This window comes from Physeter macrocephalus, chromosome 13, assembly GCF_002837175.3.
Source record: "Physeter macrocephalus isolate SW-GA chromosome 13, ASM283717v5, whole genome shotgun sequence".
Classification (NCBI taxonomy): Eukaryota; Metazoa; Chordata; class Mammalia; order Artiodactyla; family Physeteridae; genus Physeter; species Physeter macrocephalus.
Window position 1 is genome coordinate 82,831,802 of NC_041226.1, and position 13,254 is coordinate 82,845,055.

The 13,254-nt window shown below is 69.9% G+C and overlaps 2 protein-coding genes across 2 annotated transcripts in view; one reads left to right on the plus strand and one right to left on the minus strand.

Moving 5' to 3' along the window:
• Positions 1-4,071, plus strand: part of AGPAT2 (1-acylglycerol-3-phosphate O-acyltransferase 2) — a 13,355-nt gene extending 9,284 nt beyond the window's left edge. Inside the window, exons 3-6 of the mRNA XM_024126403.3 lie at positions 252-427; positions 686-781; positions 2,500-2,572; positions 3,340-4,071. Of these exons, the coding sequence (XP_023982171.1) occupies positions 252-427; positions 686-781; positions 2,500-2,572; positions 3,340-3,515 (521 nt within the window). The 3' untranslated portion in view covers positions 3,516-4,071. The remainder of the gene's footprint in view (positions 1-251; positions 428-685; positions 782-2,499; positions 2,573-3,339) is intronic.
• A 450-nt stretch (positions 4,072-4,521) lies between these two features.
• EGFL7 (EGF like domain multiple 7) lies at positions 4,522-12,865 on the minus strand. Its single transcript, XM_007127256.3, has 9 exons — positions 12,777-12,865; positions 8,588-8,709; positions 8,222-8,338; positions 7,131-7,246; positions 6,824-6,919; positions 6,527-6,691; positions 5,833-5,897; positions 5,097-5,259; positions 4,522-4,889 (listed from the first exon to the last, which is right to left on the minus strand). Exons 2-9 carry the CDS (start codon positions 8,665-8,667, stop codon positions 4,867-4,869), a joined length of 825 nt encoding a protein of 274 aa, XP_007127318.1. The 5' UTR covers positions 8,668-8,709; positions 12,777-12,865; the 3' UTR covers positions 4,522-4,866.
• Positions 12,866-13,254: the final 389 nt, after the last annotated feature.

Consider the following 13,254-nt stretch of genomic DNA (forward strand, 5'->3'; position numbering starts at 1 on the left):
CGCAGGCTCAGCGGCCACGGCTCACGGGCCCGGCCGCTCCGCGGCACGTGGGATCTTCCCGGACCGGGGCGCGAACCCGCGTCCCCCGCGTCGGCAGGCGGACTCTCAACCGCCGCGCCACCAGGGAAGCCCGGCCCAGGCCTCTTGGTGGCCAAGGCCGAGGGCCAGCGCGCTCCTCCTCGGGGCGGTGGCCGCCTGGCTCTGAGGCTGTGCTCTGTCTCTGTCTCCCCCGCCCCCCGACCTGGGCCCAGGCCTCATGGAGGTCCTCCCTGACCGCTGCGTGCAGATTGCCAAGCGCGAGCTGCTCTTCCTGGGGCCCGTGGGCCTGATCATGTACCTGGGCGGCGTTCTCTTCATCAACCGGCAGCGCTCCAGGACGGCCATGACCGTGATCTCTGACGTGGGCAAGCGCATGGTCAGGGAGAAGGTGAGCGCCTGGGGCTCGGGGTCTGCTTGGCCGTGTGAACGCTTTTGTGCTGTCGGGACAGCCCGCGGGCGTGACTCCCTCTGGCAGAAGAAAATGCATCATCGGTGCGTGTCTGTAAACCGCATGCAGAAAAGCCAGGCCCGGTGCCTCGGCTGTCAGCGGTGGTAGCCGTGCTGTTCTGGGCTGAGCAGTGGGCCTCCTTGGGGGTGGGTGGCCCCCCAGGGGCAGCCCCCCACCCGCCTCCTGCCTCTCCCACAGCTCAAAGTGTGGATCTACCCCGAGGGCACGCGGAATGACAACGGGGATCTGCTGCCTTTCAAGAAAGGAGCCTTCTACCTGGCCATCCAGGCCCAGGTACGTCGGGGCTGCAGCCGGGGCTGGCAAGCGCGTCCAGGTTGGCTTAAGGCTGAAGGTGACCTCCTGGCCAGGCCGAGGCCACTGGCGCTCCTGGACCACCTCCCGCTGGGCAGGCGGCAGGGCCTCCCCCCACCCAGCACCTGTCCCTGACCAGCTAAGGAGGGCAGGGCCGCTTTACCCACTCTGAGCGTTAAGGCTGGCACCCGGCCAGGCCCAGCGCCGACTAGAAAGATGCTCGTCGCCACCGTACCTGTGCCTGGAGCCCCAGCACCCCGCTTTCTAGCTGGCCAGGCGAGGGACCTGCGGAGGGAGGCTGGGGTTGCCGTCAAAGGCGGGGGCAGGGGGCCTGCTGGCTGAGCTGTCTCGGGAAGGCTGTGCCAGGCTCAGGCCCCCAGCACCCCTAGCTGGGCGGGGGAGTGGGCAGTGGCTCAGGGGGAGCGGGGCCTGTGGCGTGAGGCAGGGTCGGGCCGGAGCTGGCGATGGGCCAGGGTAGGTGAGCTGGGAGCCCTCCACGGGGCTTGATGTTTTTCTGGTCCTTGACTTCTAGGGATGCAGTTTGTCCTAGAGGTGTCTTGGGGTCTGGGGTGATGGCAGGAGAGGCTGGGGCATATCCATCCGTCGGGTGGGGTCTCCTGGTAGGTGAGGGGTGCCCTGTCTCACCCCGGTCCTGCGCTGGAGGGCTTGTGTAGGGGAGGGCAGCCATCGTCTGGGGTCGGGGTGGGGGGCGCTTTCATCCTGCCTGATCGGAGTCAGTGGGGCAGCTGGGCGGGGGTTTGCTTTTCTCCTGTCCTCCACCTGTGACAGGTGGCCTCTAGCACCCCCTGGCGGCCCTGAGCAAGGACGGGAGAGCCCTCCTTCCAGAAGCTGCCAGCCAGCACCAAGCGGGTGTGGGAGCTGGAGCGTGGGGTGGAGGGGCCCCGAGCCGGCGGTCGGTGCGGGGGGATGGGGGCGTGAGCCTGGGCTCTGACCCCAGCCCTGCCCAAGCAAGAGGAGGAGGACACCCCCGCCACAGGCCTGGGACTGAGGTCACTTCCCTTCGCCGGTGGAGAAGGGGTCGTGGAAGGGGAGAGAGGAGGTACCGAAGGAGCTTTGGGGGGCCGGGGGCAGCGGGTCTCAGCCAGGAGACCGGACATCGTTTGCTGTCACCCCTCTCCCCCGCCCCGGGTTGATGATTACCCCCAGGTGCCATCTCCGACACTGGCGTCACCCCTGGAGTCACCACCGGACTTGACGCTGGTGTCTTCCAGCAATAGCCTGCCCCCTCCCCTGGCTGGAGCTGCCCCCATCTTCCCTGGGGTGGGGGAGAGGTTGGGAAGGGAGGGGTGGGAAGAAAGACCTCAGTTACCTCGTCTGGCTAAACCGGACAGGGCCCTGCTTAACCTTAGGACCCCGTGGGGATGGCAGATGCGCGCATCAGACGGATACGTGCCAACCCAGGAAGTCTTCCTGGAGAAGGGAGCGCTTGAGTGATGACGTACAGGATGCGTTTATCGACTCTGGGCCACCCAGGGCGTGAAGGGTGTCCGAGGCCCAGGGGTCAGTGTGTGGAAGCGCCCTGGGGCAGGATGTGGCCCCAGGGACTCCTGGGACCAGCCCCAAGGTGGGGGCAGGCTGGCGGCCAGGCAGGCCTCTCCCCAGAGCTCGTCCTTGGGGATCCGGCTGGGCTGGGCGAGGGCTCCGGTCCGTCCTCAGGCTGCCACGTCTGCCGTCCCCAGGTGCCCATCATCCCCGTGGTTTACTCCAGCTTCTCCTCCTTCTACAACTACGAGACGAAGCTCTTCACCTCAGGTACCCCCGACCTGTGCACGCGCCGGCCCGCCTGTTCTCAGTCACTGCGACGCCCGCGCCCCTAAGAGAACGGTTCCCGCTTCCGCGTGGTCACTACAGACCCCTGCCACTCAGTGACCCCTTGGGGAAGGAAGAAGGGAGGGAGGGAAGGGTCTCGAGTCCCAGCCTTGGGCTGTGGGGAGACCGAGGTGCCCAGAAGGCGGGCTGGGTGCCCAAGTCCACACACACAGGCCCGGGGGCCTTGCGGTGGCCCCTTCCCGTGCCAGGGTGGGCTTCTGAGCCAGCGCATCCAGGCCCACCTCTCAGGGGCAGCAGCCTCCCGGGCACCCCCATGCCCCCCGGCCGTGGAGCTTGGGGCCTCCCTCCGCACCCCGCACAAGGGCACCTGGTGCCCAGGTGGGAAGCGGGGTCCGAGACAGAAGCCGCCTCCGCCCACAGCTGCGACCCCGAGGCCGCGTGAACCGCTGTGGAGGGTGGGAGTGGAAGGGAGGGTGGGTACCTTCTGGGGGAGGAGACGTCTGGACCCTGGGCGGTCCTCTCGGGGGAGCACGCACTTGTCCACGCCCACTGAGAAGGCGCTTGGGACTCGGGTGTGTGACTGTGTCGGTTATCCTCAACTAAAAGCCAGCCACCCGGGACCAGGGGGTCCGGGGAGGAGCCCGGCCCGGCCCCTCGGGAGGCTCTGCGGGGGAGGCCGGCGGGCCGCCGAGGAGAGGAGGGCCCCGCGGAGAGCCCCTCGGCTGCTGACGCCCCCGCCCCCCCACCAGGAACCGTCAAGGTGGAGGTGCTGGACGCCATCCCCACTGCTGGCCTCACCGTCGCCGACGTCCCCGCGCTCTTAGACACCTGCCAGCAGGCCATGAGGACCACCTTCTTCCACGTGTCCCAGCTCCCCCCGCAGAATGGGCCCGCCGCAGGGCCCGAAGCCCAGGCATCCCAGTAGCCGAGGCCCGGGGCGGGGCGGGACCTGGCTAGACAATGGACAGAGGGGCCCCTGCCCACCAAATGTCACCGTGTCCCCTCCCGCGGCTCCCCCGGCTTTCCTCGGGCCCTGGAAGCGAGGGACCCCTTCCTGTCACTGGCCTCGGGTCCAGGCCCCTGATGTCCCTGCAAAGGAGAGTCACCTGGAGCGCCCCCCCCAAGCTCTGAGGGCAGGGCCTCACCCACCCCTGTGCCTCCGGGCCCCGGTGTGGGAGTGGGCCTGGGCCCCGATGGGCTGATGGGGCGGGGCCGGTCTGCCCAGCCCCCACCCTGCTGCCTGGGCTTGAGGGACGCAGAGGCTGGACCCGGGGTCCCAGCCTCGGCCTGCATCAGGCTCTCGGAGAGGCGGGGCTCTGGAGGGCCAGGACGCCTGGTCTTATGCCACCTGGGCCTCAGGGGGGCCAGAAAGCAGGGTCTGTGGCTCCCACCGGCCTCGGGGAGCAAGTCTGCTGACCTGGTACTGCGCTCATCGCTGTTTTTTATAAACGAACTCTCGGAAGTACCCGGCGAGTTGTGGTCGCTCAGGACGGGCAGGGCTGCCCTCGCCTCGTCCTCGCCGGGAGGAGTGTGGGAGCGCCACCCTCTACCCTTGGTGCTGCCTGCCAGGGCCTGGGCCCACGGCATCCTATAATACTTCCTTCCGCTGGGGGTGGCAGGCACGCCCAGGGGTCAGGCAGGCGCTGGGAAGGAGGCTGAAGATTCGCTCTTTGGCTGCTGGCTAGGGGTGGGGCCAGCTTGTCCTGGGGGGGTGGGGGCGGCGGGGCGGGGGCTGTCCCTGTGGCCAGGGCCACCTTCACGAAACCACCTGCGCCAGCCCCTTTTGGAGAGGGGGCACCACGACCCTGCCCAGGAGGGCCCAGGGGGCGCGCTGGCAGCCTCCTCCCTCCCAGCACGTGGCGGTCGGCCGGGGGAAGCCCGTCAGGTTCAGAATGTTCCCGCAATCCATCCACGGACACAGCGGCTCAAGTCTCACTTTATTCTGACAGTGATCAGGGCTGCCTGGTGAGCAGCACGGACGCCAGGCCCTGGGCAGGAAGCCCTCGTACCTTCCTCAGCCGCGGGCCCCCCAGGCCCCAAGAGCCGGCCGGGGGGCGCAGGGGTCTGGCCGGGCTCTGCTCACAGGCCAGAGTGCTGGCTGGGCTGCGGCTGGATTCGCACGGGAGGGCCCGCACTCCCCCCTCACCACGCGGGGCAGGGGGTCCTTCCTGGTCGGAGAGGTGGCGGGGCAGGGCCCAGGGCAGGGCGGGGTGCGGCCGGTGTCCTCGGGCTCTTGGTAGCCAGAGCGGAGGGGGTGGGGGGCCTGGGTCGGACTGTCACACCTCCTTCTTGCAAGAACCTATGGGTGGGAGGGGCGGGGCTGGGGTCAGCAGTCTCCGTTCCCCACCAGCCTCCGGCCCAGCCAGATCTGCCCACTCGGCCTGTGGCTGCCCCTCCCTGCACCCTCTGGCCTCTCGGGGCCGGAGGCGGCCCCAGCCTCGGGGGTCCTAGGCTACCAGAGGGGGGGTTCTGTGGGTGGGGAGGTCACAGGGACCAGGGCACTCACAGGAACCCAGCTGCTCCTCCAGGAAGGAGATCTGCTCGCTCAGAGAGTCAATGCGGTCCAGCTGCTGGAGCGAGTGGGCCAGGAGGCTGCCCGGGTCCGGGAGCCCGTGCTCCAGGGCCCGCGAGGCCAGGCTGTGAAGCGGGGTCAGCACGAGCTGCAGCTTCTGCGGGGCAGGCGGAGGGCCCGGTGGGGAAGGGCCTGTGTGACCCTGGGCCAGCCCCTCACCCTCTCTGTTCCACAAGGATTTAAGGACAAGAGGGTGGCCAGCGAGGGCACCGCCAACCCCCAGACTCAGTTCTAGCTGCAGGGCCCTGGACGTCCACCAGAGGGGGCTTCTGCGCCAGGAGACCGGGGCAGGGGGCGGCACAGACGGACGTCACACAGGCCAGCCTGGCCAATGGTCCCTGAGGCCTGGGACCCCTGGTTGGAGGAGCCAGGAGGGGTGGACAGGGGCTGCTGAGGGGTCTCGGGCCAAGGACCCTGCGGAAGGGCCGCAGGGGCACTCTGTCCCTGCAGGGACGAAGGCGGGGGTGGGCTGGGCCGAGTCCTCGCTCTCTGTGCGGCCCCGCCCCCTCCTGTCCTGGCACCCCAGCCACCGTCCGCTGCCCCCGCCCAGCACGGCGCCCAGGCCAAGGGCACCCTAGGCTGTCAGCATCCGGGAAGCCTCCCGCGCGGGGCTCCCCCACTGAACCTCGCCCCCATGCCGAGGCCCCCGGGTACCCGGCCCAGCCCTCACCTGCTCCAGCACGTCCACCCTTGACCGAAGCCTCTGCACTTCCTCCTTCACCTCACTGTCCGCTCCTGGGGAGAGCCAGGTGCCGAGTCAGGGGGGCCGGGCTCCCCACCCTGCACCCCCCCGCGGGCTGGCCTCGCATCCCGACGCGGGGCCTCCAGCCTCTGCTCCGGGTGCGGGGCGCAACCCTGGGCTCCGGGTTCCCGCCCCAGCTGTCGTGGCCTGTCCTCCCCCAGCCGTGGGTCCTGGCCGCCCACCAAGGCCATCCTCCAGGTCCGGAAGGTGGCTCTGGGCAGACGCAGCCTCACCCCGCCCGCCCCTCGGTGCTGGGGTCCCCGTCATGTTGAGGGGGTCCGGGCTGAGGTGGTCCGGGCTGAGGTCCGTGCCGCGCTCTCGCTGTCGGAGCCGGGCTGCCAACGGCGCATTATTACTCACGGTACGAGTTTGAAGTGTCACAGCGCGTACCAAAAGTAATAATGTCCCGTCACCAGCGGAGGGGGGTGCTGTGTCTGCAGGCTGCCCGGGCGGGGACACGTGGGCACCTTCTTCCACTTCGGGCTGAGTGAGGCCCCCCCACCGCGGTCCCCGTGGGAGGCCACCACCCATCCACCCTCCAGTGCGCCCATCACCCCCACCACCCCGGGCCCTCCCTGCCCCCCCCAGGCGCATCAGCAAGGGGGGCAAGCGGGGAGTTTACCTGTCGCGGGGTTCGGGGCCACCCTGGGGGCCCCTCTCTCGGGCAGGCAGAGTGCCCCGTCCGCAGATGGGCTGTGCCCCTCCCGGCACTGACACCAGTAACTGCCCGCGGTGTTGACACAGCGCTGGGGACAGCCGCCCCCTCTGGCCCTGCACTCATCGACGTCTGCGGGAAAGGGCTGTCAGGCAGGGGCGCCCACCCTAGCCCCCTCGAGACCCACCCATCGGTGGGCTACCCAGGACACACAGGAGGTGCCCGGAGGCCCCTTCCCCTCTGGCAGGGTGGAACCAGCCTCACCTGTCTGGCAGGTGTCGCCCCGCCATCCCGCAGGGCAGTGACAGCGGCCCGGCTGGACACAGCTCCCTCCGTTCTGGCATGGTGGCTGGCATATTGCTGTGGGTGGGCGGGGAGGCCCGTCACCAACTCAGGAGGGTCCCCAGGGCCCCGCAGGGGTGGCATCCAGGGAAGGGGTGCCGTGCCGGAGATGCTCACTCAGGTTCTGAGAGACAAGCCGCTGGTGCTTGGCCCCGGGTCTGGAGAGCGGGATGGACCGCTCCCTCGCTGGGTGCTACTTTAACTGACCCCAGGCGCTAGGGGCCCTCACCTGCTCCACAGGACCCGGGCAGCCCGCCTGCCCTCTTCCAGCCGGGGCAGCAGGCGTAGCGAGGCCGGGCGGGGGCCGGCCCAGGGCTGCGGCGGTAGGCAGTCCTGTAGAGGGTCCTGCGGGATGGGTGGGGGCAGCTCAGAGGGGCCCGGCCCTCACGGGGGGGCCTCAGTGGTGCCACCAGGTCTCCTGGGCCCCGGCCAGGGCTTCCCCAGCCGCTGGCCTTCCAGGCTGGCTCCGTCCCCATGCCCTCCAGAACCACATGAGCCGGCCCCCCCAGCGTGGACAAGGTCGCCCAGGTGTGCCCCCAGAGGTCCTCTCCCCCAGGGATGGCACCTCAGGGTCACGGCACAAGCCACCTCCCCGGCCCAACCTGCCGTGTTGAGCAGGACCCCGAGGCTTAGCAGGAAGCCTGGCTGAGCCTGGCGTGGAGCAGAGGTGGCACCCCGGGGGAGAGCCTCCTATTCCAGGGGCGGGATCTAGGCCCCGAGGGGAAGGGCCTTGGCACACCATCTCCCATCCCCCACCAGGGAGGTCTGCAAGAACCTCACAGAAAATAAGATCTTTTAAAGCCACATTCCGACAGCAGAGAACCAGAGATGCACGCCCCTCACACCGGCACAGGCGGGGACGTCCTAGGTGTTGGGGGCGGTAGGACCTCCACCTGTAACTGTCGGGGGCTGCCATGGGGAGAGGGGTGCCCGCTGGAGCCCCAAGGGCAGGGCCAGGACGAGGAAGGTTTCAGGGAGCCCAGCGGGCAAGAGACGGCAGCCAGCGATGTTGGGTGGGGGTGGGAGTGCCCCCCAAGCGGAGGGGAGCAGACAGGGCGGGTGACCCCTCTAAAATGAGGGTGGGGAGAGGACGCGCCAGATGCCCTTGTAGCAGCTGATACTTGAGGTCACGGCGGTAACTCCCTGAGTCGGGACTGCCCAGGTTACAACAGGTGTCAGTCTCCGCCACCCACTCAGACGCGGCCTCGGCGAGTCCTTTCAGTGCTCTGGGCCTCGGTTTCCCTTCTGGGGCGCACTGCCCTCCCGGCCCCAGGGCTTGCGCGTGGCAGATGGAGCCCTGCGGCGGCAGGCGGCGCTCACCGGTAGGTGCTGCAGGCTCGGTACCCATCGCAGGTGGTGAGGAAGGGCTGGTACACACGCTGCACAAAGGACTCGGACACGGGGCCCCTGGGAGGCCCGATGACACACACCCTGCGGCTGTGGGGTGATGGGGGCCAGAAAGTCAGTGGGGGGCTCCCAGGGCTGTGACCCTCCCAGCCCCAGAACCCAAGGGAGCCGGAAAGTGGGGAAGGGACTTGCCAGTGTCACCATGGGCAGGAAGCCGCAGCAGGAGCCACAGGGAAGCCGCGGCTCCTCCAGCCTTGGGGGCTGCCCTGGGGAGGGGCCGGGGCTCCCGGCCGCACAGCCCCACTCCCCGAGCACCCAGAGGCCCGGGCCCTGGCTCACCCAGGCCGGTAGGCACGCTCGGCGTCCCCCGCCGCCAGCACCAGGAACCAGAGCGGGAGCAGCCCCTGGGGGCCCCACATGGCCTGTGTTTCCGGAGGGAGCGGCCTCCTCCTCAGGGTGGCCTGGAGCACAAAGCGCAGCCCCGTAAGTCCCTGCAGATCCCGCCTCGAGCCCGTGCGCCTCGTGGAGACTGTCCGCTTGGCTCCGTGACACCTGCCCAGCTCATCCACTTTGCTGTGACCTCGCACCGCAGCGGCAGAGCCTCCCCGGGCGGTGTCAGCTCTCCCCACCCCCATCCCACCTGGACAAGGAGGCCGGCCCCTCACCAGCCACATAGAGCCCGCCCAGGGACCACAGAAGGGCCGCGACATCCGGGGTCTGGGAACAGAAGCTGAAGCCCTCGCCGGGGGAGAGACACCCGGAGAGCGCTGGGCTTGGTCAAGTTCACTGGGGAAGGTGGGCGCCCAGGGCGCGTGGGGACCACGTCTCCGTCCCCTGGCTGGGCTTGGCGCCCTTCCCACAGGGCAGGGCTGCTACTCCCCACCTCACCTCAGACTGCAATTGGGGTGTTAGTGGCAGGGCGGGAACCCATCCCAGCTGGCTTGGCCCCTGTGGCCTTCAGTGACCTCACGTGCCAGACGGGGAGCCAGCCCTGGTGGCTTGGGCGTCCACTGGGGTGCAGGTGCCCAGCGGGCAGGGGCCACTACGGTCCTCCTCAGGGTGGGGCCGGGGCCTGCACTTACGAGGGGGTCACTCCTCTGCCGGGGACTAAACCAGTAGTGCAGACAGCCTCCAGGGCCCCCAAGACAGTGGCCCTACCGGGCACCCAGATGGTGGGGGGATTGGAGCAGCAGCCCCAAAGGCCAGTGGAGCCGATCTCCGTCCCTGCCCTGGCTGAGGACGGGAGCCGGGGCGGGGGGCGGGGGGAGCCCAGAGAGGGATTCCCGGGAAGCCCCAGCGGGGAACTGGGAACCGATGGTCTGCTGATGGTCTGCGACAAGCCGAGGGGACGGGGGCGGGGCTGCTATCCGTGTGCACGGCCAAGGGTCTGGGGAGCTGGGAGCTCTCTGCTCCCGTGCTCCAGGCGCCCCATCCGAGGTTCTCCCCAGGTGGGCTGAGCCCCAGCCCTGCAGGGCACCCCCCCCCCGCCACGAAGGAAAGGGCACAGGGAGGAGATGAACTGGGGTGTATGGTGGGGGCGGGGAGTACAGGCTGGGTCCACTCACCTCCCTCTCTGGGACTCTGGGACTCAGTTTCCTCAAAGACACCACTAGGGTCTTGGAGGCCCCTCCTCTGGCTCCTCTGGTTTATGGTCAGTCCCATAAACCACCATGAGCATTACTGAGCCCGAGCTGCCCACCCAGGCCGACCCAGAGGGAGGCGATGCCACGCCTGGTCCACGCGGGGACTCAGCCGGGTGTTCGGTCCACGCTCTTCCCACGGCACCACGCGGCCCTGGGCTGGGCAGGAAGGCAGCCGCACGAGGGCTTTCCTGCACCTCCTGTTCTCTGTCACGGGCCTGAGAGGGGAGGGCCGGGTGGCCGAGCAGGCAGAGGCTGCGGCGGGCAGCTGAGGTGTTGGACTTAGTTTGGGGGCGGGGGGGGTGCTTCTTAGCTGTTTCTGGGCAGGGACATGTCCTGCCAGTCAGAGTTGGCTCAGAAGATGAACTCTGCGGGGAGCACATGTTAGACAGCGGGCCTGGTGGTGGTCCAGGCAAGAATTGAAATGGTGGGGACAGGTGGTCCTGCGGAGTGGGTCCTGGAAAGGCAGAGGTGGGCCGGGGGGCTGGCAGGGCTGGGCAGGGGCCTCCGGGGTTCCGCAGACCCTGAGCTCTCCCACATCGGGCACCTGGAGGGCGGTGCATCTCATGCAAATGTAACCGTCCTCCACGAACACCCACCCCAAGCACCTCCCCTACCTATCGGAAGCTGGTGAGAAAAGAAATCGTGCTTTTTAAAAGAACAGAGTTGATTTTTGAAAGTCACGCTTTTCCCCTAGGCCAGAGGAAGCCGATGGCGCTGACCAGCCCGTGCTGGGCTGGCAGAATCTCATTTCCCTTTGGTGTTACAGCCCTGCCGGGGCGGGAGAGCCAGGGCAGGGTGGTCTGTGGTGCCTCCGGAATGATAAGCAATAATGTCCCATCCCCTCTGAGTGTCTGTCTGCACGGGCCCTGCCACCACCCTCCCTCCCACCTGCCCGGGCTGCCGCCTCGCTGCCCGCCCCGGGGAGACCGTCGGCGGAGGGAGGGGCCTGACTCCACCGCAGGGCGATAGCCCTGGGCTCCCCCCTTCCACCGTGAGGGGTGCTTTGGACGTTAGGACGGGCGGGGGGTGGATGCGGAGAGGCGGAGTGAGATTACAAGACGGATTCCCTGGGGGTGCGCCCTCTCCACCGCCCAGCCCACGTCTCCCCTTCCCCCTGCGCGGCCGGCTCCGTGGGGAGTGGGGGCGAGGGTGGAGTCACACCTCCCCCCCCTCCGCCACCGCGGGGTACGGCTGGCCTGGGCTGCGGGGTCCGGGGCCCGCGAGGCTCTGAGGCAGGCCCTGGGGGAGCCGCAGGGCCCGGATAGGGGGATGAGGGGCTGCGGCACGCCCCACCCCCCGCACCCGGGCCCCCCGCGCGGCCCGGCCCGGGTCCCCTGCCACCAGCAGGGGGCGCCCTTTCCCAAGGCCGCTGGGCCCATTCTCCGGACCCAGCCGCGAGATCCGGGGCCGGGCAGGGGGTCGGGTGCCCGCGCGGCAGAGCCCGGCGCTCCCAGCCGCTCACCTTTGGGCTCCCCGCGGTCGCCCTGCGTCGCCCCCCAGCTCCGCGCGCGGCGACGCCCCCGCCCCCAGCCCGAGCGGCGAACAGACCCCCGCCCGCGGCCGTCCCCGCGCCCCGAGCCAGGCGCCCCGCTCCCTCCTCACTCACCGCCCGATCCGGGGCGCGCACGCGCCGCCGTCGCCACCGCGCAGAGGGGCCCCGGTCCCGCCCGCCCCGCCCGCCCCGCCCGGCCCCGCCCCTCTCGGCCCGCCCCCGGCCCGCCCCCACCCTGGGGGGGCTCCGCACCCCCCCCCCCGTCCCCGCGCCCCGAGCCAGGCGCCCCGCTCCCTCCTCACTCACCGCCCGATCCGGGGCGCGCACGCGCCGCCGTCGCCACCGCGCAGAGGGGCCCCGGTCCCGCCCGCCCCGCCCGCCCCGCCCGGCCCCGCCCCTCTCGGCCCGCCCCCGGCCCGCCCCCACCCTGGGTGGGCTCCGAACCCCCGCCCGCCCCCGTTGCGCAGGTTGGGAAACTGAGGCTCCGCGGCGGACGGCGCCCCCGGGGCCGAGCAGTGAGTCAGCTGGAACCGGGTCTCCTGACGCACCACCCGCCTCCGAGCGCTCCCGCCCCTCCCAGCTGGCTCCCGGGGACGCAGGGCTGAGCCGGCAGCCAGGTGCCCGGAGGCCGCATGGGGAGCCCGCGCTGGCCGCGGGTAGCTAGCTCTCGACTCCCCCAGGCTGAGCACCGACTCCCGGGGACGGCCACAGCAGCCGGGCGGCCAGCTCCCTGGGCACCAGGGGCCGGCTGAAGCTGACCGCTGCCCTGCAGCCACACGTGGCGTGGACGTCAGTGACCCCCAGGCTCATAGCCGGTACTGCCGGGATCACACAGGTGGGGGCGGGGCTCGGCGGAGCCCAGCTGGGTCCTGGGTGCGACACCAAGCCTCCCTCCCAGCCCGTGTGCCAGGTTAGGGGGCCTGCCAGGCTCCCACCTGGTGCCGCCTTTGTTCAGGACGGTTGGGACCACCCCTGCGCGCTCCTCAGGCCTCCAAGGAGTCCCCCAACTGCATGGTCACCACTGGGGGCTCCTGGGCCAGTCACCTCTCCTCTGTCTCCAGGCTCCCTCTTCACACTTGCAACGTGGGCTAAAGCGGCCCCATGTGGTGGAGTGGCCAGCAGTGCCCACGGAGAGACAGCAGCCGGCCCAGCTGGAACCAGGTGCCCCCGTGCCCCACCACCTCCTCCCCTGCGGAGCTCTGTCACTTCTGCACCAGCGTTGTTACAGCCGTTAGTGTGCATGACACCCTGGGCCACCTCTTGGCAGTTTCTGCCCTGGAGCCCAGGCCCTGTTCGCCTAAGTGCGTGTGTGTGTGTGTGCACGCGTGTAAAACGTGCCCAGGCCCAGCCAGGCCCCCCTGCTGCTGCCCAGAGCATCGCCTGTGGCACTCACCTGGAGAAGCAGTCTCCCTCATGCCCCGGACACTGGTGGCAGCTGTTCTTCTGAGCGGTGGGGGCCGCCCATTCCTCCCCTGTGCCGGGGTCTGCGGATCAGAGACAGTGTACAGTGTGGGTTAGCGCACAGCCTTGGTCCCTGTGACATCCAGGGGCTGGGGAGGGGGACGGGGCCAGCCTCCATGCGGCTGTGGGAGCTCGGCCTGCACTTGCCCCCACCCCTCTGATGGCCAGAGCCGAAAGGGGCCTCTCAGGCCTGCCCACACCCTCAGCCTCCGTGTGTCTGTTGCCCGGGGGTCCTGAGACCCGGGATGGAAAGCTCTGCAAAGCCCGGGGTGCTGGGTGGGCATCCTGCAGGTTCATGGGGAGGGGGGCCTTCAGCTCGGGGGGCATCCGGATCAGGCCTACTTTGGTGCACAGGAGGTAAAGGAAGGGAAGGGACACAGGAGGCTGGACAGGAGCCCCTTCCTGGACCA

What these genes read in the sequence shown, in the direction of transcription:
- EGFL7 (XM_007127256.3), bottom strand. Translation starts at nt 8,667, where the DNA reads ATGTGGGGCCCCCAGGGGCTGCTCCCGCTCTGGTTCCTGGTGCTGGCG. An exon ending in GAGCGTGCCTACCGGCCTGG is followed by an intron (nt 8,339 to 8,587) that starts GTGAGCCAGGGC and finishes ATCACCCCACAG; the next exon opens with CCGCAGGGTGTGTGTCATCG. An exon ending in GGCCCCGAACCCCGCGACAG is followed by an intron (nt 5,898 to 6,526) that starts GTAAACTCCCCG and finishes GGCTCTCCCCAG; the next exon opens with GAGCGGACAGTGAGGTGAAG.